General features: G+C 46.4%; 2 protein-coding genes across 2 annotated transcripts in view; one reads left to right on the top strand and one right to left on the bottom strand.

Annotated features, from left to right (window-relative positions):
- SLC25A26 (solute carrier family 25 member 26) overlaps nt 1-21,058 on the top strand; it is a 90,627-nt gene extending 69,569 nt beyond the window's left edge. Inside the window, exons 7-10 of the mRNA XM_075713567.1 lie at nt 5,703-5,772; nt 14,520-14,584; nt 16,024-16,097; nt 20,962-21,058. Of these exons, the coding sequence (XP_075569682.1) occupies nt 5,703-5,772; nt 14,520-14,584; nt 16,024-16,097; nt 20,962-21,058 (306 nt within the window). The remainder of the gene's footprint in view (nt 1-5,702; nt 5,773-14,519; nt 14,585-16,023; nt 16,098-20,961) is intronic.
- Nucleotides 21,059-26,574: 5,516 nt separating this feature from the next.
- LRIG1 (leucine rich repeats and immunoglobulin like domains 1) overlaps nt 26,575-26,939 on the bottom strand; it is a 92,420-nt gene continuing 92,055 nt past the window's right edge. Inside the window, 1 exon segment of the mRNA XM_075713566.1 lies at nt 26,575-26,807. Within this exon segment, the coding sequence (XP_075569681.1) occupies nt 26,575-26,807 (233 nt within the window).

The following is a 26,939-nucleotide window of genomic DNA, read 5'->3' on the forward strand; positions in this document are numbered from 1 at the left end:
GGCGTGATGTAACTTGGGGCCAATGCAGCGTGTGCATGCCATTAGCATAACGGCTGCATTTTTCTCACAAAAGAACAATGTACCCAACAGCTGTTCAGCAAACAGCCCTCGCTTTATTAGTGTCACAATAAGTGTCATTCACACAGTCTTGAAGCACAGTCGAAGGAATGCTATACGCCATCTGCACCAAAGAGAAGGAAACAAATGCAATCCTTACTTACAGCACTGCAGACACGTTTGAGAAAGTGACATGGTCTTGGATCATCAATGCAGCATTTAAAACAGTAGAAGTAAAACAGACTTGCGCAGTCTGTAGATACAGAGCCAGATTGTGATGCTCTTGGTCACGCCTAGACCACAAGCGGTTCTCTGCAAGTCGCTGAGCTTGCCAATGACGTCTGGGGATGTTTGGTAGAATATAGAAGTAATCAATGTGAAAGGCTCACCATTTGATTTGGATGCTTGCTTCTTGCTGAAGAACCTTAAGAGACTCATGTAATTCTTCCATGTAATTTATTCACACAAGCCTGCATGAAGCATAGATTTATTAGCATGTAGTAGCAGTGCAGATGCTCGAGGAAAACCGTCCTAACTTCGAAGTGATTTTTCAGAAGTGCATTTTCCTCCCCAGACACACATATATGGCCCTTTGTGCCATGGAAACTGAGTGTAGCTGGCATATTATGTTCTGCCTTGCCATGGGAACACTGTTTCGAAGATGTTTTCTTTAACCAGGCTTTTAGCACATCCATTTTGATTTACATCCAAATGGGTGACAGACATCAATGCAGTATTATATGGGCAGAAAAAGGGAATGAAATGCTTTTAACATGAAAAATATGCTGTTGCATATAGGCCAACTTTTGTTCTCTTTCTCTCAATTTATCTAGGATTTGGGTGCGTTTAATTCTAGGGCCAAATTCAGTACTGGCATAAATGAGCACAACTCCATTAGTGTGAATCGAGTCTCAACGTTTATGTCAACAGTGAACTTAGATCATTGAATTTTTCCCATGTTTGGTCTTGCATGTTTCCTGCAAGATAATATACACATGTACTGCACATGTGCTGCACATATGCACATAAAAATTCACTGGGGAGGATGTCTGGCTTTATGCTTTTAGACTTTATGTATAGAAACTGCAATCAGCTTATGAATTTTTTGCTTCTCCTATAGCTAATGTGCCATGCATCTGTGAGGATCAGCCATGCAGAATGCCATGTTGCAAGTAAAATACCTAGTAGCAAAGGCAAGTGTGAAAATTGCTTTTCTCTCCTCAGTCTGCAGGACTGCACATGCACACAAATCCGTGTGATTAATTCGGAGAGATTTTTCTCCCCTCTGTTACCATGAAGTTGAACGCTGCCTTGAACAGAGGGGTACATAGAAATACTACAGATGCTCATCATTGGAGTGAATTGTAATATTTACTCGGCTGCAGGCCTCAAGTTTAGTGTATGCCATGAGATCTGCTTGCCTCTCAGTGCCTGAAGAATAGCAAGGCCAAGGCAGAGGTGTCTCATTCTCTGCAATGCTTCCTGCAGCGTTTGGGGTGTTGGTCTGGTCATCAGGTTTGAGAAAGATGAGAGTGTTGCACTTTCCCAGGATGACCATAGCTTAGGTGTCCTGAATATATAGACCAAGACCCAACTGCGTTGGGAGCACAAAGCTGACAGATGATCTCTACCGCAAACTCTTACCAAAAGGTTATTGGCCATCTGGAAGCCAGGTGTCCTCAACACCTGAGAAGCCCATGTTTGTGGGCACCATATACTTCCCTCCTATATTTAGAGGCAGTGATAATCTTTTCCTTTTTTGTTTGGTTTTTAGATTGAAAGGCCTTTGGTATATCCGAAGAGTGACTTTTCCAATGCGCCTTCTGCCCAACAAAATGGGATGTCCTTGTGTTCTCAGTATCAAAAGAGCTAAATAACATTTGTGGTGAGAAGCAGAGGACACTGGCCTATGGGACAGTATGAAATGGGATTGTTAGGAAGAAATTGGAAGAAAAGTAAGGTTCTGCTCACTTATAAAACTTGACCCTTCTCTGTGAACATCATCTTGTGAATAATTGGAAATCTGCATTCAGGCTTCCCCACTGTGTCCCATCCCTTGAGGACACACCCGCTGTATTGCTTTACACGGTGTGGCAATGCACAGCGAGATTTACATACATATCACATAAAAGTATTTACAAAAAAAATTAGCATGTGATTGAGCTGGGAAGCTGCAGAGGGCCCCAACTGTACGAGTTTCCATGCGCTTCAGCCAGAAGATTTATTTCCAATTTGTTATTCATAAGGGAAGAGCGAGAGATTGGGATGGGGTCCTTTGAAGTGGAAAACAAAGTCTTCTATTCAGCCTTCAGCTTAATAGAATACACATGACACAGGCTTGGCATGGCGGCCCGCTTTCATGTAATGTGCTCCTTGTCATTTTGCTTTCCTAGGCTGTGAATACTAGTGGGAATGGGTATTGCCCTGGAAAAGTCTCGTTATCTCCTGCTGCCTTCTGCAGGAGGAGCGCAGTGTAAGCAGGTACGAGCCATTTGGTGGTGGTGGTGGAGAAACCAGGTTGCAGTCGCATGGCCCATAATTCCCAGTTATATTTTATATTGAAAGAGGATTTGTAAGAAAAGCAGCATAATTGCAGGGCTTCTGCATGTGTTACACGGGCACTTCTGCCCTGTTTGGAGGCCCCAAGCAGGGAGCAGTGACCCACGGGCTCTGAGCCTGCCTCTGACAGCCATCTTCTGCGTGACCTGAGCTCTCACCGTTATCCCCCTGACTGGAGGTGACTGAGGGAAGGCTCTTCTGAATTTGTGCAGCATCTAGGATGGCGGAGCATGATCTAGGCACTGTATCACTGCAAATAACCAGCGACTCTGTCCAAAGTTGATGTTTTGGGGATAGGTGTATAAACCCAGTATTTCAAGAATGTGGCCCTGGTTTTACAGTGATGTTCTTACTACCTCTATCTACAAGCCTCTAATAGCTTGTGCTTTGTCCTGTGTTAGTAGTATTAAAACCATGCTCAGTGCAGCACGAAGGCAAGTGTTTTTGAAGAACTTACAAGCCCAGCTTACCACAAAGCCTGTCAACTAGTCGGTCCGTGGGCTATGAGAGAAAACATGTGTGACCTTCAGCACATCAGCTTGGCCCGCAGCGTGAGTGTGGTTAGAAAGAATTTGGACAAGAGTCCTGCCGGTCCTCTTGGCCCTGTGACATGCTCCTCTCGGCGTCCTCCGGGATGATGTCCTCGCACTCCGCTTCTATCTCGCTCTTCTGCACATTCAGGTTTGGAGCTCTGGGTGAATCACCAAAATCAGAGATGGAGAGAAATGCATGAAGTCATCTCATCCTGCCCTTGCCAACGCAGGATTATTCCCCACAGTACAGTCTTGAGTGCCTTCTCCAGTCTATTTTCAAATGACTCAAAGGAGAGGGCTTTCCTCTCCTCCCTGGGGAGGCTGGCTCTGCTGTTCAGTAGACTTCACTGTTGGGGAATTTTCTTCCTGTTCTCCAGCCTCAATTCTCCTTTTCCCTAATTTAATTGAACTGTTCCTGGCTCCACCCTTCTGAACAATTTTCCATATTGAATGACTGCTGCAAATACCTGTTGTCAATTTGCAGGCATAACGGATAGGAATTCATTACCATTTGCCTTGCTTGGCAAAGGCTGTTTGTGCAGAACTGTACTGGGAAGCCAGGCTTTATCAGAAACTAGATTTCAGAGCTACATGCCAACAAATAAGAATGACCTTTTCGTACTTCTTTGGACAATGCCATTATCATAAAACCCCAGCATGACTGAGAATTGGCTGGGCTTCTGGCAAAGCCTTGAATGTCTGTATTAATGTGCTGGTTTTCCTCACAGGCCTCCAGCAGATCTTCCATAGTACTTCTTGCATGACAAGTTACTGAGTTCTTGGGTTTAGCTGTAGATGTATACACATTTGGAGAACATTTAATTAAAAAAATACAGTAATTCTGGTTTTATCAAGTGGCTCCAGCCACGGTTTCTAAACCGTGACTTTCAGTTTGAGATTTCTTAAGCACCTGAAGAGTTTTGAAAATGGGTTTTGAAGGTGGGGTTTATGCTTTGACAATACCCAGATGCTTTGGAGCATAGCACCCTTTGTCTGAGGGGGCGCGTGTCCTTCGTCCAGCAGGACCGACTCGCAGGAAAACTCTGTGTCCAAAGGGTGTAAGTTATTCCAGAAAAGCATCTTATTGGTTTGAAGAATTACGAATCCCTATTTATTTATTTATTCATAGGATGAAAATCAGTTTCTGCTGTGGGTGACAGCAGAATAGAAGCCCATACTGAAAACACCAGGAAAAGAATGGCTAGCATTAAAGAGACTGAATTCCCTTTAGTGCTTTCGTACAGCAGAGCTGCAGCTATTTAGCTATATGGCAGGATACCAAACAACATTGTGGCTGGCCATTGTTGCTTGAACAGTTTGATTTTTAAAACATTCAACTGAAATATAACCAGCAGCCAAGTTGGAAGAAGCAAGTCACAAGGACAGAGTGTTAAATGAAGAGTCAGCAAATGAGGGAAACAAGTTCTCCTGTCCTGCTGGAAAGCGGCTGTACTACAGAGCCGGAGCCCGAGAGCAAGCGGTACCTCAGCCTAGCACAGCTAGCGGGTTGCTTTCAAGAAAATTTTACAGTATAGAAGTAATATGGCTTTAAAAAGAATGAGATAGTGCCACAGCTATAAAATAAAATCACTGATTTCTCTGCGGTAGGCCTCGGCAGGGCCATGGATCCCATCCCTTTTCGCTCAGCACTGGTCCTCACATCATAAAGCAGAACCTTCTCCTCCAGAGACATTCCAGTGTTAAGCATTTCAGGAGATGGGAAAAGGGTTGATGGAGCGGGGTGGAGGAGGAGAGAACAAAGTGACCGTAGCTGTCATAATAAAAACCATCCCAGCACGCATTGGCCTTTGTTGCTGATACCGATCTGACTCATCAAACTGTTTGACGTGATTCTTGATAACGTGTTTTTTAGAAGGCACCGTTCTTGTTGGGGTTTTAACTGTGCGTGTTTAAATGATGCTGTGAGTTAAATGGATTGGAGCATGGTGTGTGGGAGCAGCGGAGAGGAGAAGGGTGTGTGGTCCCTAATGACGCCAAGTGAAAAACAGAGACACACCTGCTTTGGGATATAATGGGAGCGATAAGAGTAATTTCTTAACGATGGGGTTTTTTTGGGAGTGCGAGGGGAAGGGCTGGTTTAAGGAATGTAGGGGGGCAACCAGGACTTCTATCTCGCTGTGCTGGGGACTCTTTGTTTTAAATGGGAGTGTTTGGTACATCTGGGCTGAACTGATATTGGTTCTTGCATGCCGCCCCCCTGCTCAGTGTTTTGCTTTGCACTGTTTTATCTGCCAAAAAGAAAATGAATTCACAAAATATTTGCAAAGTTGCATGGCCACAGGCTTAAATACATACATATGAAATCCCTGAAAGCAATTTGCTTCAAGCCCTCCTCAGTTCCAGACATCTTTCTCACTCCATCTGCTCGTTCGAGTACACAAGTTCCTTGGGAAAAATCACTTATTACATCACTGAAAAATGCCACAAAAATAGCTTTTCACTTAAGTTCCCATCCTCGGAGTTAACTCACATGGGGATCAGATAGATTCAAACATTTAATAACTTTTTATTTTCCTTTCTCTTTAAACACAGGATCTCTGGTCATGGAAGCAGGGTCACGTGGTGGATTCTTGGCAGTCAGCAGTCTGTGGAGCTTTTGCAGGTGCAAAGGATTATATGTTATACTGGGAAAGACTAAAGAAGAAAGGGAAAAATGTGCAAATCTATTAAGTATAGCAGAACAACATTCCTTTGTAATTCAAGTTTGTTTAGAAGAAAACGGATCCAGTTGTTGTCTGGAAATAGGAAAGTCAGCAAAGAAAAGAGAAGGAAAAAAAAAAGACTCAAACAGGGTGTCTGTTTGAAAGACAACCAATTTGTTTTTGACAAATTTCTGTTATTTAAAAACCAGGGGCCTGTCAGTCAGGCTTTGCGATTATTTCAAAGTTGATTTGTAAAATCCTCATCCAGGAGAAACTTTGCTTGGGTGGGGGTTTGTGCAGCTGTCTGCTCTGAGCACTTCCCCAGGGGTTGAAGTGATTGCAGCGAGAGGCCATGATTCACCATTCATGTGACAGCTCTGACAGCCATGTAGATTAACTAGAGTCAGGAGAGCAGAGGCTAGCGCTGCACAGCCCGGAGGCAAAAGCCTTCCGCAGCAAAAAAAAAAACCAGAGGACGAAACATCTGGGCAATCTCCAGACACTAGAACAAGAATAAAGAGTGGCAGAATACAATACTGCACTATTTATTACCAAACAAGCCAGAAGTTAATTGAATTCTTCAGTAGGCTTCTTGCTTGATTTTAGCCTACTGTAGTTGTTTCCAAAAAAAAGAAAGAGAGAAAAAAAAAAATCAATTAATGACTCATCAGTATAGCTGACAAGTTTGAGGGAGGAGAGACTCAACTGCCTTAATAGAAAAAACAGATTAGTAGTTAAGAGATGGATAGCCAGAGCCTTTCCCCAAGGAGCTAAAATATATTTTGAGATTCCAAACCAGTAACAGAATACGTGGAAAAAATAAATCCTGTTTAAAGAGAAATTATAGCATTTCTTGAAATAGAGATTATCAAAAGCAAAGCTTGTTCTTTGATGACTTACAGAATCAGAGCCATTACATCGTATGTAGTTTTTTTAAAATAAGCTCTGTTAGGGGAATTGAAGTATTAATAGCAGAATTCCAGCAGAGACTGATGCTTCGTTTGGATGGGCGCTGTAAGTGCACGACTGAGAGAGGGTGCGTGGCTGCCACTGCACCCAGTTTAGTAGATTGGGCATGTGAGCTGTGAGGGAATGGTTTGGGTAGAATTGATTCCATTTTGGGGCAAAGGGGATATTTTAGATGATCTCTTGTGGTCTTGTCCAGCTGTATTTTCTATGTTTATGTGATGGGAAGGGAGTTTTATTCTGCTTAAAATTTGGTCTACTGTTGGATTTTACACTGGCTTCATCAAATCAGTGCAAACAAAGTCAGAGCGATTGAAGCAGATCGTTCATTTTTGGTTTGAAGCAAAACAAGCTATCAGACTAAAAATGCGTTAAAATGCAATCTGTACGTCTGCAGGTGTGATAGGGGATCATTAATTTAGCTCTGTTGATTTCTTTACAGTAAGATTGATACAAAAACTGTGTTCAGGCATGTTCAGAGAGCTGGAAAGGTTATCTGATTTACCCAAGGCCTTGCGGAGTAATTTCCTGAAGTCCAATTCGGTGCCTCAATTGGAAATTTAGCCCAGTGCCTCCATTTCCTTCTCTGTATGTCTTGATTGTGACCAGTTGTGCTTGGACTTCCTTCCTTTGATGGCTATTCAGTAGCGTCCGCTCGCTTTCTAGCAGAAACGTCGCAGAAGGAGCTTCCAGAGGCACGGTCGTGCATGAACGCTTGGCTGCCCTTTGGCAGGCGCTGGGGAGACCTAACGCTTTGTGCGGAAGGAGGCACCGGGTCCTCTCTGGAGCAGCACAGAGACTTCCAGGTTCATGGTGGCAGTAGATGAGGCAGTTCAGCCTGGCTGTCTTCATAGGCTCTATTCCCCAAGTATGAATCTTTGCAGAGCTGGAGTGCTATTTTGTAGATCGTGGTGTAATTGGTGACAATACATATTCTCTGGGTTATCCTTCCAGTTTCCCTTCTTCCAGCTTCACTTCCTCCAGCCTGGTTTTCCTTCCTTGTTCTTTCTTTCCCCATTCTTTCCTTTTCACCAGCAGTATTTTAACCTTCCTCTCACATCTCCTTTGAGGACCTGCTTCAAAACTCATGAGGTTCAACCTTTTTTGGATCAGAACTTTCCCCTTCCATCTCCATTGCCTCCCTCTGCAGACATGTAACAGGGAGGCCCTGTATTGATCTAATCTGCTACTTCATCCATTCTGTTCAGTGAAAATGTTTAGCCTTCTTGCTGAATGGAGGCAGCGGAAAAATAATTTCCTGCTTTCTGAAGAATGGATTCCATGGTTAAAAATTATTAACTACCTACATATAGGTTCAAATGAGGGAAGAAAAAACAGACCAAAGTTCGTATCCCTTTCTTTCCACCCCAAAACAAAAAAATCAAAACCTTACCAGTACCCTGTGGATAAAATAAGATGGATGTGTGTATCCAAGTGATTTAAAATCATCATGTTATAAACCTTAAAAGGAGAAGATTATCCAAAAAACAATCTTTAAACACAGAGATGCTATCAAATGCCACCATGGTAGTAGTGGGATGGCGAAATCACACAGATAGGCTTTTCTCCTGTGTTCTTTTCTTGAATTCAATACTTTCTAAAAATGTTAGAGGTCCTGAGGGGCAGGGTAATAAGCTGAAACAAACTGAAAGAAAAGTCCTGTTTGGCTTCCCTTTATGGCACACACATAGCGTGTGTGTCTGCATGCGTTGGTTAGTTCCTAGGTAAATCATAACCGATTATTTGGCGAAGACAGAACAAAGAGCAACAATATATTGAATTCCATCCCCAGTGCCTGTGAAATGGCAGTGATTTCAGCCAAAGTGCTGCGAGAGGCCCAACTCTTCCTTGTTGAGCACACATGTGTAAGATGTATGTATGCGATCCGTGGGCTTTTTATAGAAACATAATAGGCATGAGCATAAATATCACAGATTTGGAATCCTCTCTGTGTCATCTGCTAATAATTTAATCCCTGGAGGCCTTGTCCAGCTTTATCATCATCTCTGGGGTCTTAACTAGAGGAGATGTTTGGAGCAGTCGGGGACTGAGAGAAGGTGATATCTGAGCTGCTGGTGGGGAGGAACCCAAGGGTAGATCTACATGATATTTTAAGCCTGAGGTTGCATTTGAACCAAACCTTGCCTTATGCCTGAGCTGTTTGGACACCGGCCCAGATTTGGGCACAGGCTTTGGCAGGCTGGAGGCAGAGGAGGGAATTATGTCCCCATGCTGTGGGCAGGCCAGGCATGACTGTGGTTGCACCCCACGCTCAAGTCTTCTCTGGGCTTAGTCTGCCTGGCTGGACCACTGCACCCCAGCCCTGCACCGCACTAGGGCAGGCTGTCCCAGAAGAGCCTCTGGGTCGTTCTGCCCCTCTGCTCTGCTCTGGTGAGACCTCACCTGGAGCCCTGCGTCCAGCTCTGGGGCCCTCAGCACCAGAAGGACATGGACCTGTTGGAGCGGGTCCGGAGGAGGCCACGAAAATGCCCCGAGGGCTGGAGCCCCTCTGCTGCGGGGCCAGGCTGGGGGAGCTGAGGGTGCTCAGCCTGGAGAGGAGAAGGCTGCGGGGAGACCTCAGTGCGGCCTTGCAGTGCTGGAAGGGGGCCAATAGGAAGGATGGGGAGAATCTTTTTAGCAAGGCCTGTTGTGACAGGACAAGGAATAATGGATTTTAACTAAAGAAGAATAGATTTAGACTGGATATAAGGAAGAATTTTTTTACAATGAGGGTGGTGAAGCACTGGAAGGGGTTGCCCAGAGAGGCAGTGGAGGCCCCATCCCTGGCAACATCCCAGGCCAGGTTGGACGGGGCTCTGAGCAGATCTGAACCTGATCTGGTTAAAGTTGTCCCTGCTCACTGCAGGGGTTGGGCTGGATGATCTCTAAAGGTCCCTTCCAATCCAAAGCATTCTGTGATTCTATGGTTTTCGTATGCCCTCCATGGAATTGGGCCAGTGGCAAGGAAATCCTGCCCTTAGGCATTGGCTGTTGGGAAAGCAAAGTGCTGCCCTGGAGCAGCGAGGTAGCTCCAGCTTGTCAAAGAACCTGAGTGTCCATTTAATGTGATTGAAAATTGCCTCTGTTAAAGACACCTTCTTTCTCCCTACCGTAAAAAAAGTGTGGCTTAACATTAATAATTAATGCTCTGTGGTGACAAAGTCACGGAGAATGGAGGTGCAGGCCTAGTGAATAATAAAGCACTAACGAGAGCTTTTTGCACATTAACAGGGAAGACTTCCCATCACTTTTGTTTTGATCTAATCAGCTCTGACAAGATTACACACTGCGTCTAAAAGCCTCTTTAACTCTATAGCTCTGAATAAGTAGTTCTTGAGTAGTTGTCAAGAATTCCCTGCAGTGTCTGCTTGGACCATGCTTCTAACCCTGAATGGGTGAAATCGCTGGAGGAGCAGTGCTTTGCCTCTTGGTATTTCTGCTGAAATCTGAAGACATTCTTGGGTCACTTTGCTCTACCATTGGCAGGTGGTGGTCCCACAGTGATAAAGGACCAGAATAAACTTCCTCTTAAACAAATTTAACATAATATCAATAAAATAAAAGTTCAAATGGGAACTGATTGATTGAAGAGTTCTGAAAAAGACCGTTTGTGAACTTGGAAATCGGTCAGCGTAAGAGGATGCTGTGAGGTTTCATGTTGGACCTGTGCGACTCAGTTTTGCAACCTGGATTTGGGATTCAGTCCTGAATCAGTCCTGGGTAACCTTTGGATGTCAGTACAGAAAACAGTAATGAAGACAGGCAATGATACAGCTCCACCTGGAATTTTTCCTTTTCCTAAGGTGGGCTAATTCAAACAAGGACGTTAGTCAAGCACAAGTTCCAATCTCTTGAAACAAGCTTGACCAACCAAACTGGGCTAGTGTTGCAGAAGAGACTGCCAGGGGTGTGGCCAGATGACAGAAACACAGAATCAGGAGGAGCCCCTGTGATGGCCAGAAGGGTTCTCTGGACCCTTTAGAAAGGGTGAGGTGAAGTTAAAATGGTACAGGAAAAAAAAGATACGGGGACTGAAGAAGAACTTGTCTTCCTCCCTTCATAGGATCTTATTTGAAGACTGTGTCAAGGAACCCATGAAACATTTTCCTATAGCAGCAGCAGCAAACTCTGCAGGCAGCCACCTTACTGCAAGGACCTAGGGTTATGCGTGGTTCTCAGGTGAAGTATTTCACTCTGTTCTGATGCTTCTCAATTTTTATTTGCATATGACAGCTAAAAAGGGTAGGAAATGCTAGCAGGAACCTAGGGAAGTATCTTAAGTCATCAAGAATTTTTATTCTTATTGCCAAATAAAGGTAAATAATTTTCTGCTGCTGTCTGTCACTAGTGCTTCCATCAAGAACTGGTCACTGGGAAAGTGTGAGTAGCAGAGGGATTTTCTGTTTAACACCCTGAGCTTGGGAAAGTTTAGCTGCTCAGCTGACGTGTGAATATACAGTGTCCATTGTAACTTCTTGGGAGACAGGTGATGAATTTTCCACTGCTGCATGAAGTTTTATTTTCCCAGTAGAGGAGTTTGTCACTCTGCTAGAAGTATTAACAAGCCAAGAGCCTTCTCCCACATGAAAATCCATCTTTATGCCTACTTGCTGAGCCCAAGTCATCACCAGATCCTTCTAGGGCAAGGGAGAAAGGGGCCTTCTCCAGGAGTGAGTTGGTGAGTCTGTCTGTCTGGGCGCAGATTGCCTGCAAAGGTGCCGCCTTCTCTGTCAGCTCTGCAGAGAAGCCGGAATGATTAGGAGTCTAAGGCTGGATGTGTCTGGGCCTTTCTTGCCCACCTGGTACTTTGATACCTGCTTTTCCTGGTTGATGAGTAGTTGAGCAGACTCCAGCCTTATGGGGCAGCTCTCGGAGAATTCAGTGACAGCAGGAACAGACTAAAGGAGTGATGTAGAGATCTGTTGGGCCTTACTGTGTAGTAGACAGTGCAGTGCACAGCCCTCCTAATTTGAAAGAGTAGACTCTGGCTGTACTGGTTTCTATCGTTGTATTAATCTGATGATTGGAAACAGTCATGTTTTAAGTTCCTTTACCCAGCTAGAGTAGGTGGGACTGAGCAGTACTTTGCTAGCGCTGTAGCCTGTTCTTGGATACCTGTGTACTAACCTTGAAGAGGCCACTCTAAAATTACCTTGGACATTTAGAGTTAAGGCTGGAGCAAATTCATTTTGTCAGACTCTCTGCCTTCAATAAAACGCAGTTCCCAACAAATGCTAGCTTTAATCTCGTGTTTTCGTCAAGCATATACAAACTTGCGTTTAATTTAGCCACTATCCTACTGCTTGTTGTGCTTATGAAGCAATTTATTGTTGCTGTTGTCATTCTAAATTGATTGGTAAATCTGTACCAAGTACTTCCCAGTGATGGAAAAAGAAACATTGAAATGTTAATAACAAAAGAGTCTGAAAGATCCAGATGTTAGCTGGGGAAAAAATGAAAACCAATCAGCCTTGATTAAACTTTTTGGATAAGAATTTGGGAACATCATATCAGGATAAATTGTGTTTGTTCTAATCACTCTATCAGCCAGGACTGAAGCTTCTGCCAATAAGAAACTGTTAGGAACAAATGCATAAAAAAATTACTGGGATCTGATAAGGGAATTAAGTTAGTCTGACTGAAGTGTTACTGTCAACTCTATAGCTGAGTAATGCATTGAGGTTTTTTTGCTTGATGCAGGCCTGACAGCCATGTGGTTCACTGTTTAATTTTATCTTGGTCTGTGGGCAAAGGAAGGGCTTCTACACCCAGACTTGTAAAGCCGCTCTTTTCCATGGAGATTATTTTTACTGTTCTAAAAATACATCGCTGACATGAGTACCAGAGTTTCTATCCAGACCATTCTCTCAAAGCCTTTGGGTCACTTACTCAAAAACTGGCTCACAATAAAAAGATTTTTGACCTTAAAGAAGGTCCAAGAGTGGGCTGGAATTTAGTTTAACTTGTCATAGTTTCTGCTTTGGTTTCTTGAATACAACCCATTTTTCTGCTTTTTAGTGAGGTATCACTGCTAGAAAGCTTCCGGCAGAGCGAACCGGATGGGCCAACCTTATGTGAGCAGAAGCTGCTCCTAAACCAGGCGTTTTGGGCTGTTGGCTAACTCGGCTCGCCTGCTATTCTTGTTTGAGATCCAGGGGACTGCACTTGTGCCTTACTGCATCTCCTGAACTGTCATGGGACATTCCTTAATTAACTGTAAGAAGTCAACGTAGGTTGCCAGCTGGCCCCGTCTCCTTTCTGACATAAAGCAGGGTTTTAATACGTTAAAGCTAAGGTGGTTGAGAGAGAGAGATGCAGGTAAAAACACGAGCCAGTGGGGAAGATGGATTTTTTTCATTACTTCACAGATTTTAGAAGAAATGCTTTTCCCCTCTCCCATCCCAAGAAGAGAGAGATCAATTTTTCTACATTCCATAAAACTTGGCACAGAAAATAGATTATTTTTAGCTTATTCCCTGGCTAGTACTGTGTAGGCTTCAGTCTTTGGAGTCACTTTGTTCCCTGCTGTAGTAGATACAGGATTTCTACAAACTCCAGAGGAAAAAAAAAAAGGAGGAAGAAGAAAGATTCAGAACAAGTCTCTCTCTTTTCTTCCCCCTGCCTTCTTCCCCCTTCTTTCTTCACTTACTGCTGGGCTGCTCCTGCATTTTAAGTTTCCTTCACTTTGGCTCTTCCTCAGCATGAATTACTTGCTTGAAATACTGCAAATAGAGGAGGGAGAGAGAGATTAAAGTTAATTTTAGGATGGGGAAATAAGGCAAAGGGAATAAGATCCTGGGAGAAAAAGCAGCAAAGCTGGTCCCTAGATAGCACAAGAGGCCAAGCTGTAGCCACAGGGTTAAAATATGGAGACAGACACGCACACGTTTGTGGGTGAGACATGCAGATGGATAAGCTGAAGATTTCTGGCTTTCACGAGGAAAGCCACAGCTGAGCTGGCTGCTCCAAGTGAAAGTAATGAGCTCCAAGGGTGACATTTGGGAGTGATTAGAGAGAATAAAAATGCCCCTGAGGGGAAGATGGCACTTGTGGCAGCAGACTTCTGACAATTTCCAAAGACCCTTGGGCAGCTTCACATTGTTGTTATCCAAAGTGGAGCTGATTTCATTCACTGGAGGTGAGCTCCATCCCAAACACTGGGATTTTTCCTTGAAACAGAGTCCCAGGTTGATCTAATAGTTGAAGTCCAGTTCCAGTCTGTCTGTATCTTGTGGATAGCTTTGCCCCTGAAGCACATGTGTTTGAGATACAGAGCATCTTCCCTCTCTTTCTATCTTTCTAGCATTTGAATGGTCAGACTTTAATTCTCAAGGCAGAGCACAGTGTGACAAGCTTAATTTCCAATCTCTGCAAATGAGTTAAGCAGGTTCTTCCTTTCAGACTTGTCCATAGGTGTCAGAAGTGGAATCCATTATCCTTACGACCTTCATATGTTCATATATGTAGGGAGTCCAAAAGAAAAGGACAGTAATCTCAATGGGGATGTTTGGATTTACAGTTAACTAACTAGCATAGAGCTGTTTTCCTTAAGTCAACACACAGGAATAAAACACTCTGTGTACAGACCTTCACAAACGTATCTGGACTCTGACACAAGGAAATGTGCTGTAGGCAGTAATAATGGAGCAGTGTTGACCACAGCCATGGGAATTATAGGCAGTGTGGCATTCATATTCAACCAACAATGTCTCACTTGTGTTTGGTATTTTAATTTGCTCAGGTGGATTTGCAGCTGCAGTCACCACACCTCTCGATGTAGCAAAGACGAGAATTATGTTGGCAAAGGTAAGAGCGAAGGAGGCCAGCAGACATGCAGGTGAATGGCTTGGGTAGTTCCAGAGTTTCTGTATGGTCATTACAGAATGAAATCCAGCACATCTTAATAATGATTTCTGCTCTTGGCCTCCAAGGCAGGGTTAGATATGAACAGGTACTGCAGACCTAATGAAATTGTTGTGTTCCTTTCCTTGTATTGCTCTTCTGGTCCTTTCCCAAAGGGGCTGAGAAGGGCCTGCGCTTGTGCTAGACTTCCACAGCCTCATGCAGTGTCTTTAGGAGAAAATCCTCACAGAGTCAGATGCCCAAAGTTAAACTTCCCATTAGGGATTTATCCCTCTGTTTTTTTGATAATGATTGGGCTTGAGTGTGCGTGCATGTCTTTTCTGAGGAGCGCTTGGCACTGGATTTTCTGTCCTAAAATTTTAAGGCACAGAGATCATGATGGCTTACATCTGCCAACCAGGACAGAAGGAAGATTGCTTATAAGATCAGTAAGTTTAGTAAGTAGTTAAATTGCTAGTAAGTCTAGTCTTCCTGTCATCATCTCACTGACCCCAGAGGAGAGATAAGCAGCCACATACTGAAAGCCCTCGGCCTTTCCCTGCCCTGAAAAGAGCTGTTGTGCTGGCAAAGGTCAGGCCTCCTGGAGCTTCTGTGGATGGCTTTTACCCTATTCCTCAGTCCGGGGAGGTTTCTTGTCGATGACATGTACCTCCCCAGCCGAGTCACGCACGTCTGCCCTCACCATGCTGCTATGCTGTGTGTATCTCATTGCTGGGTGTAGTACCTGCTGCAGCTTCTTTGCTTTTGGATAGTGTGGGTGATAAAAGCATAAGAACTGGGTTTCATTGCTGTCTGCTGCTGCGCTGAGCAGCCAGGTCAGCGTTGGTAAGGGAATGAGGGTGCTTTGGGATGTTCTGAGACCATTCAGACAGCATCTTCATATTAGTCATCTCTCACTAACTAGATCATACATATAATTTAATTGTCTGTAGTCCTGCTGTTTGTCCTCTGTTTTGCTCTCAAGGCTGTTTTCACATGCAATACGCTACTCGTGTTTTTTTTAAGTAAATCTCAAGTAAATCCTCTTGCAGTGAGTAGCAAAGTTGCTTGTTGGTGCTTTGAGAGTGTGTTTTCATTAAATTTTCACTCCAGTACCAGCTGCTGGATGTAGAGCTGAGTGTAGTGCAGAAAGGACTGGATACCCAGTTCTGAACTAACCAGCTCTGTGACCTTGGAGTGATCGTTTTGTTCTTCTGTGCCTCGGTTTCCCTTTCTGCCCTTTGCCTTACTCCTGGAGACGAGGAGCTTTTGCCTGTGCCTGGGGTAAGGAGTCATTAGGATGTCTGTAATTGCTGTAAAGTAGCACTAAGCAGGGACAGGGAGCTCAGTAAATAATTAAACCTCTGCCAACAGTTTCCAATCTCTCTCTTTCTGTGGTGCAGGCTGGTTCCAGCAACGCTAGCGGGAATGTTCTGGCTGCCCTCGGTGGCATCTGGAGGACACAAGGCCTGGCGGGGTAAGGACATGCTGCAGAAGCCCATTTCATGTGTTGTTTCTCTGTCTGTGTTGGGGGGCGGGAGAGGACGGGACGGTCTGCTTGTATTTAAATCCTGTCATACAGAAAAGGCTTTTATTCTGTACACGTGGCCAGGGAGCAGCTCTCAGGTAGCTAGGAACAAGAAGGTCCCTCCAGGGAGATCCTAGTGTCCTTGCTTTAGCGCTGGCTGCGAGCAACATCCAGGGAAGAGCACAGAAATGGGGCATTCTTGGGGATTTATCCATGGTACAATCTCTAAGCGTAGCTCCAGGCTTCGGAGGCAACGGTGGCTTTGTTTAATGGACTTTTCTCTGTGAATGTGCGCATTTGTGTTTTGTATCCGTTTAAGCTTTGGGCATGCACGTCGTCTTGTGGCAGTGAGTTCCACAGATGGATCTTGAGCTGCATGAATCGCCCGTCCTGAGACGTCAGGGAAGGCCAACATAGGAGCCACGTGTCCCTTATGGACAGTCTTTCCCTCCTCCTGGCAATTTCTTACTGATTTGAAAGCATGGGCAAGGTCTCCTCCGTTCCTTTATATTCGCTGTTCTTACTGTGAAGCGTGATGGGAGCACGCGATGCCAGCGTGGTGCCGGCAGCAGGGACAAGCTGAAGCAGAAGGAAGGGAGCCATGTTCTCCCTGACTTGTCCTTTGAGCCTCCTGTCAGGTCTGGGCTTGGGCACACGCCCGCTTGGATTTCTCCAGCGAGGCACTTGTAAAAATGTAAGTTTTCTGAGACAGGCTTGAGTGCAAAGAGTAAGTCTGAGCAGCCGCAGAGCAGCTCTCTGGCTGCTTTCCGCCTGTGACCGGGGTGTAGGCACGTTCTGGGCTTTCTGCTGACTGGTTGGGGAAGTCTGGGGTGATGTCGATCCAGCCTCTTAGCTGCCTTGCTTTACCCGTTCCCGAGATGGAGAATTCCTCTTCTGACCTTGGAGTGGTGTTGTGAACGAAAAGTCCTCTGCTAGCATTTTTAGAACATTCTGAGGTGTCACAAGCTTATGAATTGTTATCGATTTTTACAGACACCTGCTTAATTTACGCTACCTTGTCCTCTTTGAGTGCGTGACTCATACCAGTTATAGGCCACTCGTAGTGAATATATGGCTTAAATAACTCCTTTGGTCCATGAGGTTCAGCGTGTGCTTCCTTCGGTAGGGTTTGTGTCCCACCTGCCCTTGGCCTGGAAGAGAAATGGAGGGTTTTTTAAGCTTTACTTGGAGCTTTTCACTGTAATTTCTCATGGGTTTTTAAGCCGCTTGATGTGGCCGATACTTTCAGGGTGATGTTTTAACATTTGTAAACTGTTGCTCAAAGCAGCATGCACATCGCAGCTTTGCGGGAGATAGTTTTCTCTTAACATCTGATCTCTGCTTGCACAACTAATAAAAGTTCAGTCCTCTTTCTACACATGTGGGAAATAATTCAAAACAAATTGCAGGAAGTTCCTGAACACCGATTCCAGGAAGACGTCCAGCTGTGCCCCCCGGCAGTGCTCGGAGATGGGTTGTCTCAGGTTTGCTCTTTGAGGTGATGAGGTGATGCGGCCATGGATGAGTTTTGGGTCCTACACGGCTCGCTGGACTCTAGGGCGTGTTTTGAAAGGGACGGGGAGAAGCGAGGCCACGTCCGCTGCTGATGGCAGTTGAACTCTGAAGGGCGTGAAGAGGCCTGGATTTGGCTGGGGAAACCTCCCCTTTTCCCCAACCCAACAGCAGAAAATAAAAATGTATGTTCGTGTTCTTTTCAGGGTGTTTCAGCAGTGCCCTTTTCTAAACAACCCAAAATTAAACTCTGCCTAAAGATAGTACCCGAGGCCTAGGACCAAAGGGAACACAATTCAACTGAAATCAAAACAATAAGCAATCTGGAGAAAAAGTAACATGTAAAGGAGGCCAAGCTGCGTCAGCTGCAAGGAAAAGGAAGAAAGTCTTGGGAAAAATAAACGCAGAGGCTGCCATGCCTGCTGCCAATTATAAAACTATTAATCAAAAACAATAAAAATGTCGGGCTTTTTTGGCCAGTTGCAACATGAAATGATTTATGGCTCCTCTAATAAATCTCGTAGTTGAAGAGGAGGAATTCTGAGGGCAGAAAGACGCATTGCTTATTGCCACCTTATTAAAACCAGAGCGCAGGGCTCAGCTTCCTGGTCTGCACCTAGTAAATCCCTCTGCTTCATGCCAAGAAATTCCACATCCCTTTCTGTCCGGGGAGAGCCAGGCCTGCAGCAGGAGGCAGGATAGGGATGGGGTGATCAGATCTGCGTGCCTCTTTGCTCTTGCCAGCAGCGTAGACGAGCCGTTCACGTGAAAGCAGGTTTGCATCTTGTCCAGCTGCTTTTCACGCAAGGAGGTGGTGGCGTTCGAAAGCCGTGGATGAAACTTCACAACTCGCCGGTGAGAAAGACGAGGGTGATTTGACCGATAAATCTGGTGAGATGGCTTGTCCCAGCTTGCGTGTGGATGGGGACGGAGCTGGCGGTTTCCCCCAGGTGTGCCGTTCCTCAGCCGAGCTTCCCGGTGGGAGCGGGCACGGCAGGGCAGGCACAAACCGCACCGCTCTCCGGAGCCACATCTCGCCAGTGCGAGTGGCAAAAGCAGCCCCGGCGCCCAGGGCTTGCTGCTTTGCGAAATGCAAGGTGCTCGCAGGAGCAAGCACAGTGCAAAGCTGGAGTCAGATAAAAGCAGTGGTTTTTCTCAGCATGACCACCTCTTTGGTCCGGAGCGTAATATGGAGGTTTTGTGGCCATTTTTCAGCGCTGGCCCCTCTATGCCGTGTCCAGGCCCTGCAGTGCCTTTTCCAAAGGGTAACTTCAGGGGTTCTGGTCAGTCTCTGTTGAGAAAGAATTTGTTTTGGGTTGCCAAGTAGTGGCCCAAAAATGTCACCTTTGCTGCTGGAACTGTGGGACTGGGTGTATTGCTGGGCCGGGAACCCCGAAATGGAGAGCTGCACCCCGGGGGCATGCACACGGTTCGGGGGGCACACGGTGCGGGGTTAACACCTGCAGCCAGGCCTCACCCGGGGATTGCAATGTGATTCCCGGATTTGTGACTCGTTCCTCGCATGGCTGGGGAGGTCGCGATGTGTCTGTACCCGAAAGCCTGCGTTTGGCCTTTGCCAGCATTTATCGCGGCTGCCGGTGATGAGAAGGTGGGGGTGAACCCCCCAGCCCTTGCTGCTGGATCCGAGCGGTAACTGGGAGAGTTGCTTAAGGAAAAGCCAAAACCCAGGCAGGGAGACAGGAGTGGCAGGGTGCCGCGTGAAATCTGTACAGGCAGATAGCAAATCCAAACAGGCAGCAGACCTGTGCCCACCAGAGGAGTTTCTGATGGGGCCAGCAGAAAAAAAAAAAAAAAAAAAAATTATGTCATCTGCTGATGAGGGCAGGCCCAGCGGGGACCAGCTGGGATCAGGTCTGCAGCGGGGCTCAGCTCTCCGGATTCGGGGCAGCCCCAGAGCCGTTCAGTTCTCCCTTCCCGGAGAAGTGAGCGCGGGGGGGAAGCGTGGGTGGGAGAGGCCATGGGGGGCCGGGGGAGCAGGGCCAGGGTTCTTGGAAGTGATGGTTAGTAATGGAGGTTGCCAGGGATGCAGCTTCTGGGTAACTCGGTTATCTGCCCTCGTTTGTGTAATAGCTGTGTCTCAAGTGGGCTGTTCTGTAAATGAATGTCTGCCACTGCTCCTGTAATGAGGGCTGCCTGATTCGGCAGGAGAAGGATGGTGCGTGTTCCGAGAGCGACGCTGCACCGTCGGATTTACCCTATCGGCGCTCTGTCCATACATGCCTCGTACAAATTACTCTGTTTTAAAGCTGTCATTATGGTAATAGACCCAATTGCTGTCTAGTAAAGCCATAAAATGTTTCCATCTGCCTGCGTGCTCCAGGCTCCTTAGCAAAGCTCATTACGAAGAAAATCAGAGTTACTGCAGCCAGAGGTTTCCCCGGCACAGCGTGAGTAGCCGGGCGCAGGCAGGGAGCAGAGAGCTCCCGAGCAGCCCTGGGGATGCGTGCGTCTTCCGCGCAGCCCGGTCTCACCGGGAATTGCACCTTGTCCCGCTGTGGCCACGCTCCTAGCAGGGACGGAGCAGCGTTCGGGGAAAAAGCCGAGGACAGCGTCCCGGCAGAGCTCAGCCAGAGCGTGCTGCGAAGGGCTCCCGCCGTGCGGGCGATAGATCAGCGGGGGGATGCCAGACAGATTCGAGCCTAATGTTTGATCCTTGCTTGCAACGAAGGAAGCCTGTGATCCTCTGGGAGGATATGCTGGCCTATCCTGACGTTATTAAACCAACTACGAGCTTAGATGTGTCGAGCAATTGGTTTCGCACGAGTTTCCTGTTAACTTCCAAGAACTATTAGGATCAGGCACCTAAAAATCGCAGCGGCTGAACGCGCAGCCATTCCCGCTCCCTCCCCGCTGGCCCCCCTTGGCTGTTACTGGGAACGAGCCGCTGCGGTGAGCAGGGCTCTGCGGCGGGGCAGCTCCCGGCAGAGGTGGGGGTCCCTCTGCCGAGGCTGGGTGGGGGCAGCGGAGGATGGGACGCTTCCCGTCTGCCTGCAGCCCTGCGTGGGGACGCGCCTGGGCTCCTCTTCCTGCAGCGTGGCCCGTAGCCTCCTGCACCTTCGCTTCCGCGCCTGAGGAGCGTGGAGAGGGGTTAAAAATCACAAGGCTTGGGAGAGCTCTGTTAGGGAAGCCCAGACAGGTTCCTTCAGTGAGCAGCGGGATGGGATTTAAGAAACCAGCAAGAGAGAATGTTTCTCAGCTTTGTTTTCCAAAGGCCCTGCAGCCAGCCGCGCAGCACCCGCTCTCCACTCATCCTCTGCAATCCCTTTTCCTTCGCTTTCAGCTTGTTCGCAGGTGTTGTCCCACGGATGACAGCCATCGGCCTGGGAGGCTTCATCTTCCTGGGGACATACGAGAAGACTCGCCAGCTGCTGCTCTGACCCGGCCCGGCCGGTCCTGCCCGTGGCTGCCGAAGAGCTGGAGAAGCCGCCGAGCTGGAGGAGGAGTCCGCCCGCGAACGCAGCCTTCCTCCTGCCGCCCCTTCGCCGTGCCGCAGCAGCTGTCGAGCAGGCTGAGGGCCGCTTTCGCTGTTAAAGAAAAGTAAATCCTCCAATAATCCAATTTCCCAAACATGAAATTTTCCTGCATGGAAAGGGAGTGAGGTCATCGTGAGAGTCGTGCCAAAGAAAGTCATGTTTTTGGGGGGTAAACAGCTAATTACGGTGGCTGAGAAAGGCGTTGCGAGAACTCCTGCGGGGGGAAGTGTTTTGCAAACCTCCAGATCGCGGCCTGAGCGGGGAGGCTGAAATAAAGCGAGTTTTCAGAATTCAGTGGCACCTGCCTCATAACACGGGGAGGGTTTTTCTGGTCGGGGAAGGGGCCGATAGAGTTACAGCCCGCTGCCCTCCAACAGCACTGAAAGTGTTCCAGGTTGGGAGAGCTCTTTGTAAAAAAGACAATAATCCATTTGTTTTTGATTTGAGCCATATTTGTGAAAGTTCATATTCCTGTTTATACCTACAGGTGCTCAGCAAGCATTCCTGTGTGGTAGCCAGTGCAGCTTTATTAATTAGACTCACGTTTCTCCAGTAAAAGCACGGGCTTGTATTATTTTACAGCTGTGCCTTGTGCAAAGGCGTGCAGCTCTGCCTTCTCTTGGTCTTCCTCCCTCAGCAGCCAAAGGAGCAGGAGGTTGGAAATGCCGCAGCGCAGGAGGGAGGCCGGGAAGGCGAGGCAGGGAGAGCATGCAAGTTCTCCTGCCAACGTACGGATGGATCCCGAGGGTTCTCAGGGGACTGCTGACAGGCAGAGCAAACCTCTGCTCTTGGTCTCATGGTAGGAAAGAGACGCTGTAGTGGTCAAAATGGCGCTGGATTGAGCTCGGTGAAAAGGCCCTATTGAAATTACTCAAAATTATCACCAGAGTCTGGAAGCGGGGGATTGGCCAAGTTTACACCAGCCACGTGGCTAGGTGGTGCTTGGAAATGTTTAGGTGTGGAGGGCGTTTGCGTGGGGATGGCAAAGCCGAGCTGCTGCGGCGAGCGCCTTCGGCAGGCACCGAAGCCGCTCCTCGGGCTGTGCGGGCGCGGGGCCGGGTTCCCTGCCGCCGTACCCGTGACGCCGTGCCTCCTGGGGTGTGCTAATTTACCCTTGAGGGTGTTCTCCTCGTTAGCCCGGCGTGCAGGGGTAGGGAGTCTGGGGCGAGGGCGAGCAAATGCCCAAGCAGGTCAGCGTGTGCCAGAAGCCAGGGGCTCGTGCAAAGCCTGAGCCCCTGCCCAGCCAAAGCGCTCGGGCGCAGCCATGGGCCAGGCTTACTAAGGCTGGGTGCTTCAGTACGCTGTCGTCCCATGATGGAGGTATAAGATTTTTTTTTTTTTTAGGCCAAAACTTAGGAAATAATTGGCAAAGTACTAAAACATACGGAACAAAAGACATAATTCTTAAAAAATAATTGTCAATTAAAATGGGGAATTTCAGCCAAGTCCCATATTGGCTGGTTAATTCTACCAGTTTCCACGGCACAGTGCAGCAGTGCTTCCTGCCACTTCTAAGGTTGTCTTTTTCCTGAAGTTTATATATGGCAGAACCGATTTCAGGGGCTTGGGGGTGGGGGGGGATTTATTACTCTGTCTTAAAAGCTAACTTATATTTTCTATTAAAGCTCTTTAAACACAATGAGAGGGTTAGCACTGCAGTTGGTGAGTTTAATGACTTGAGCTGAAAATAATCATGCCTCATAATATTTGGGTCCAAATGCTGGATTTTTTGCTGTTTTTACTTAATGTTTGCATAATCAGTTTTTGTCATCACTGCTTTTAGTTAAAAATGGGGAGGAGACAGGACACCCACCCCCCCCTCACCCCCCCCCAGTGCTTCCTTCCCCTTCCCTTGTGCTGATGGCCCGGCTCCGCACCCCGACTGCCACAGAAGGACGGGGGCTGTTCTGCACACACCGGTTCATCTGAGCCTGCTGAAAAGTGACACTTTTAGTTATGGGACTACAGGGGAAAAGACCTAAAACTGTGTTTGTTTTTCCCCCCCACTGCCTGTTTGCCTTGAGTTTTAGTGACATTTTTATGTCAAGTTCACCAAAATGTGAAAAATTCATTTTATTCCATTACTGGGATAATGTGAAATAACAAAACTTGAATCTCAGACCAGGGACCAACCTCTTAAAGGCTCTTTCTTTACCATTTTAAAATATTTTAACTCCTACATGTGTTAAGGGACTTAAAGTAGTCTCAGAAAATCTGCTTTATACCCAAGGTTATAATTTTGAGGATGAAATACTTTTTTAATGTGGTGTGGGTTTTTTTTTTTAAAATATACAGAAACTGAACTGAGATTTTTTTTTTAAAGCAAGAATTCTTGCTTATCTCCAAAGCTGCCTCTGGAATTCCCATACAGGGTGGGGTTCGGTGTGAGAAAGCCAGAGGTGCTCACGATGGCAGCTGAGGCCGGTGCTACCCTGGCCCCATTTTCCTTACATAGTTACGCACACACGCACAACCCCCCATCTGTTCCGTTTTCAGTGCCAAGATAAGGGTACTTGCCAGATACTTAAGCAAGTTGATATATTAGAAACGTGTTTCTTATGAGTTCTTCACTGTATCTTTCAATACAGCCCCCAAATTCCGCCCCATCCACAAGTCAGGCTGCCAGAGTCTCCTGCTGATCCGATCTGCAGTATCTAGTGTTAAAGTTGTGGGTCTAATTTCAGGAGCAGATATTTTGGCAGCGAGTCTGCATTTTCATCAGAGAAAGACAGAAAAGAGTATAGCAGCGGATTAGAATTGTACTTAGTTTTCAACTGAAACCCCCAAAAGCTCACTCTCAACAAAGCAGCTGTGATATTATAAATGAACCTTTATTAAAGACACTTCAATGCCATTTGTTAGACACTTCAATATCTTACATGTTTTTCAATGTACAACATTGTACCAAATTTTCTAATAAATAAATAACTTTGTACACAAAAGTAATACTTCCTCTTTCACATTGCCTCTTAGAAGCAGCAAATTCACATATTTAGTGGAAGTCATAACGTTAGGCAGTTAACTTTATTCAGAAACACGGTTTTCAACTGTTAATGTGGCAAATACGCTTTGCATCTGCAATGGTGACGACATTTCTGCCAGCAAAATGAGTCGATGAAATCATTCCCGTCTTCCTCCCCCGTCCCCGGTTCCACTGTTTTCACCTTGCGAGCCGGTTCCGAAGCATGCTTTTCCCTCGAGTAAAGGGAAAACGATGCCCGGGTTTATAATTTTCTAACATCACGCAACATAATCAGCCCCCTGTCTCAAAGTGCAAACGTGTCAATAGTCGGGAACTGATACAGACAGGTACCTGGCTGAATTATGCCTCGCTTCACCAAGGTCAGGTTCCGCTGGCTGGCCGGCAGTGGAACTCGCCATCAGCCGCTGGGCAACAGCCAGGGCTCCTTCCCGGACGGGAGGCGGTGGCTCCTCAAGGTCAGGCTGACCCGGACCAGCTTGTAATTCAGGGAAGGGGCTCCTCGCGCCCCGCTGCAGGGCAGCACGGAACCGCTCCCTGAAACGCCACCGCCGCGGCAGCGCTCGGGCAGATCCCGAAGCGATGGATCTGGCCAGAAAAATTAAATGGTTCTGCCCTTATTTCTGATGCTTCTTTTCAACCACAGCACTAGCGAAGGTGGATTTCCACCAGACTCGGCTTCAGTGGAACTGGCATTTGAGTTGCTCCTAAGGAATAAAAGTAACAAAACCCCCCAATAAACCTTCCCCCAAAGTAGTCATCACCAGAGTTAGCAACCTTATGTTAGCAGAACTCAAATTACAAGTAACTGGAAGGGAGTCCTCCATCCACAGGTACCAACACCAACAGAAAGCAGCCTTTCTATAAATAAAAAGCGTCATAGTGAAGTTAGAAGTGACAAAGATCCGTCTGACCAACGTGGGTATTTCTTCTTCCCCCCATTCATGGATGAACTTAAAAGACCACATAAAAATACTTGGGACGTTTCCATTTAACAGGGTACTTTCAACCATAAATACAGAGTTTCCCTTCTAAACGAGTGTATTTCTGAAGAGCCTGGAACGGCTACGCAAAGCAGAGTAACTCATTTAAGCGGGTATTCTCATACAAAGAGCCTGGCTGCGGAGGGGGGAATGGTGTTCAACAAGAAAGCGTAATACTGCGTTGCAGGAGAAAAAGTTAAAAGTCGCAGATGAAATAACGGTCCAGCTGTCAGCTTAGGAGTGTGATTTTAGTTTTGTTGTCAAAACAGCTCTATGGTTTCAAACCCCCTCCAGAACAGATGTATTTTTTTTGGGTGTGAAAATGCGTTATACTGGCACAGGTTCTTCCTTCTGAACGGGCCTAGGCCGATGCCATCACCTGCACCTTACACAGGTAAAGCTGCGTCCACCTGCGAGGGGAAACGTCCGCCACCAGCTCTGGGGGCGATCAGTGCTCCAAGAGCATCCATGGGCAGATAACGCCGCCCGCCATTGCTGCTTTTTGAACGGTGCGATGCACGAGACCACCCCCCAGTTTACTGCAGGAATTATTTATTTTGGTAATGTCTGCTCACTAATCATGACAGCCTTTTTGTCTGGTTTGGTTTGGGGCTCTGCACTGTTGCCAAATTGTTTAGTGCCTCTTGTGTGGTCCATCCGCTCTGACGTATCCCACAGTCACAGTTCAAATCCTAATTTTAATGCAGTTTTGGAAAGTAATGGAATTTAAGTTCTTCCACCAACAGGAAAAAATCAGGTTGCTATGTAATTTCTCACTGCGTGGTTTTTTTCCTATAAACTTCATTTGAAACAGCTGAAGATCTCGGTTTAAATGTGTTAAGTGCAATAAATTTCAAAGGGGAAGGAAATTTGTGCTAAGTAACCCAATTGATACTTGATTTAAAGGAACTTCCATTGAAAAAGAGGACAATCCCTTTGGAACAGTCTGGCTTTTTAAAGTTCTGCTTATGCATTTAAGGCACCAGAATTATTTCTCTCACAAAGTTTAACAGCAACCTGATACTGAAAACAATATTGCCAAAATTGTAAAATTTCACTCAGTTTTCCATGCACTAAAGATTAAAATAGCCTCTGTAAAAGATATATATATATTTTTTATATATATTTATATATGAAAACTCTTATGTACAATTGTATCAAATACTTTTCTCTTTACACAATAATCCCTTGCATTTATGTGCTTCATATGCAAGTCAACTTTTGAACGCTTCATACTTCTCAGGGAAGTTTTAAACTATGTACAAACAGATGACGCTCGAACAGGAGTTTGTTCCCCATACAAGCTTGTTTCTCATACCTCAGCTGTTTGCCTTTGACAGGTCATCAGTTCAAGTTTTGAGGTAGAAGTAAGTAGCCTATATACTCTGTGCAAAAAAAAAAAAATTAAAAAAAAAATAATAGTGTGTTTGTTAATTTGCACACGGCAGTCCGTCCTTTCAGTCCAGCGATCTGTTCGGTGGCTTCAACTCGTGAACGGAGTCGCACGGCTTGGGTGCGTAGCCGTTGGACAGGAGAGCTTGTTTCACTTCTGCTTCGCTCTGCAAATCCAGTAGTGTTGGGGGGATTTCAGGAAGCACGTTCAGTTGCTTTAATGACCCTCCTGCCGGTGAAGCTCTCACCAAATTAAGGTTGTTAAGCTCTGAAGGCTTTGCTACTGCTTGGGAAGGACCTGCAGGAAACCGAAGAACCAGCGTGGTTAGTTGACGCCCAGCCTGCCAGCGCTCCCCGTAAAACCAACCCTGCCACTATCATTCGTGCCCTTGAGCCAGTTAAAAAAGCTAACGGGAGAAAACAGGGCTCT

Source organism: Pelecanus crispus, chromosome 7, assembly GCF_030463565.1.
Source record: "Pelecanus crispus isolate bPelCri1 chromosome 7, bPelCri1.pri, whole genome shotgun sequence".
Classification (NCBI taxonomy): domain Eukaryota; kingdom Metazoa; phylum Chordata; class Aves; order Pelecaniformes; family Pelecanidae; genus Pelecanus; species Pelecanus crispus.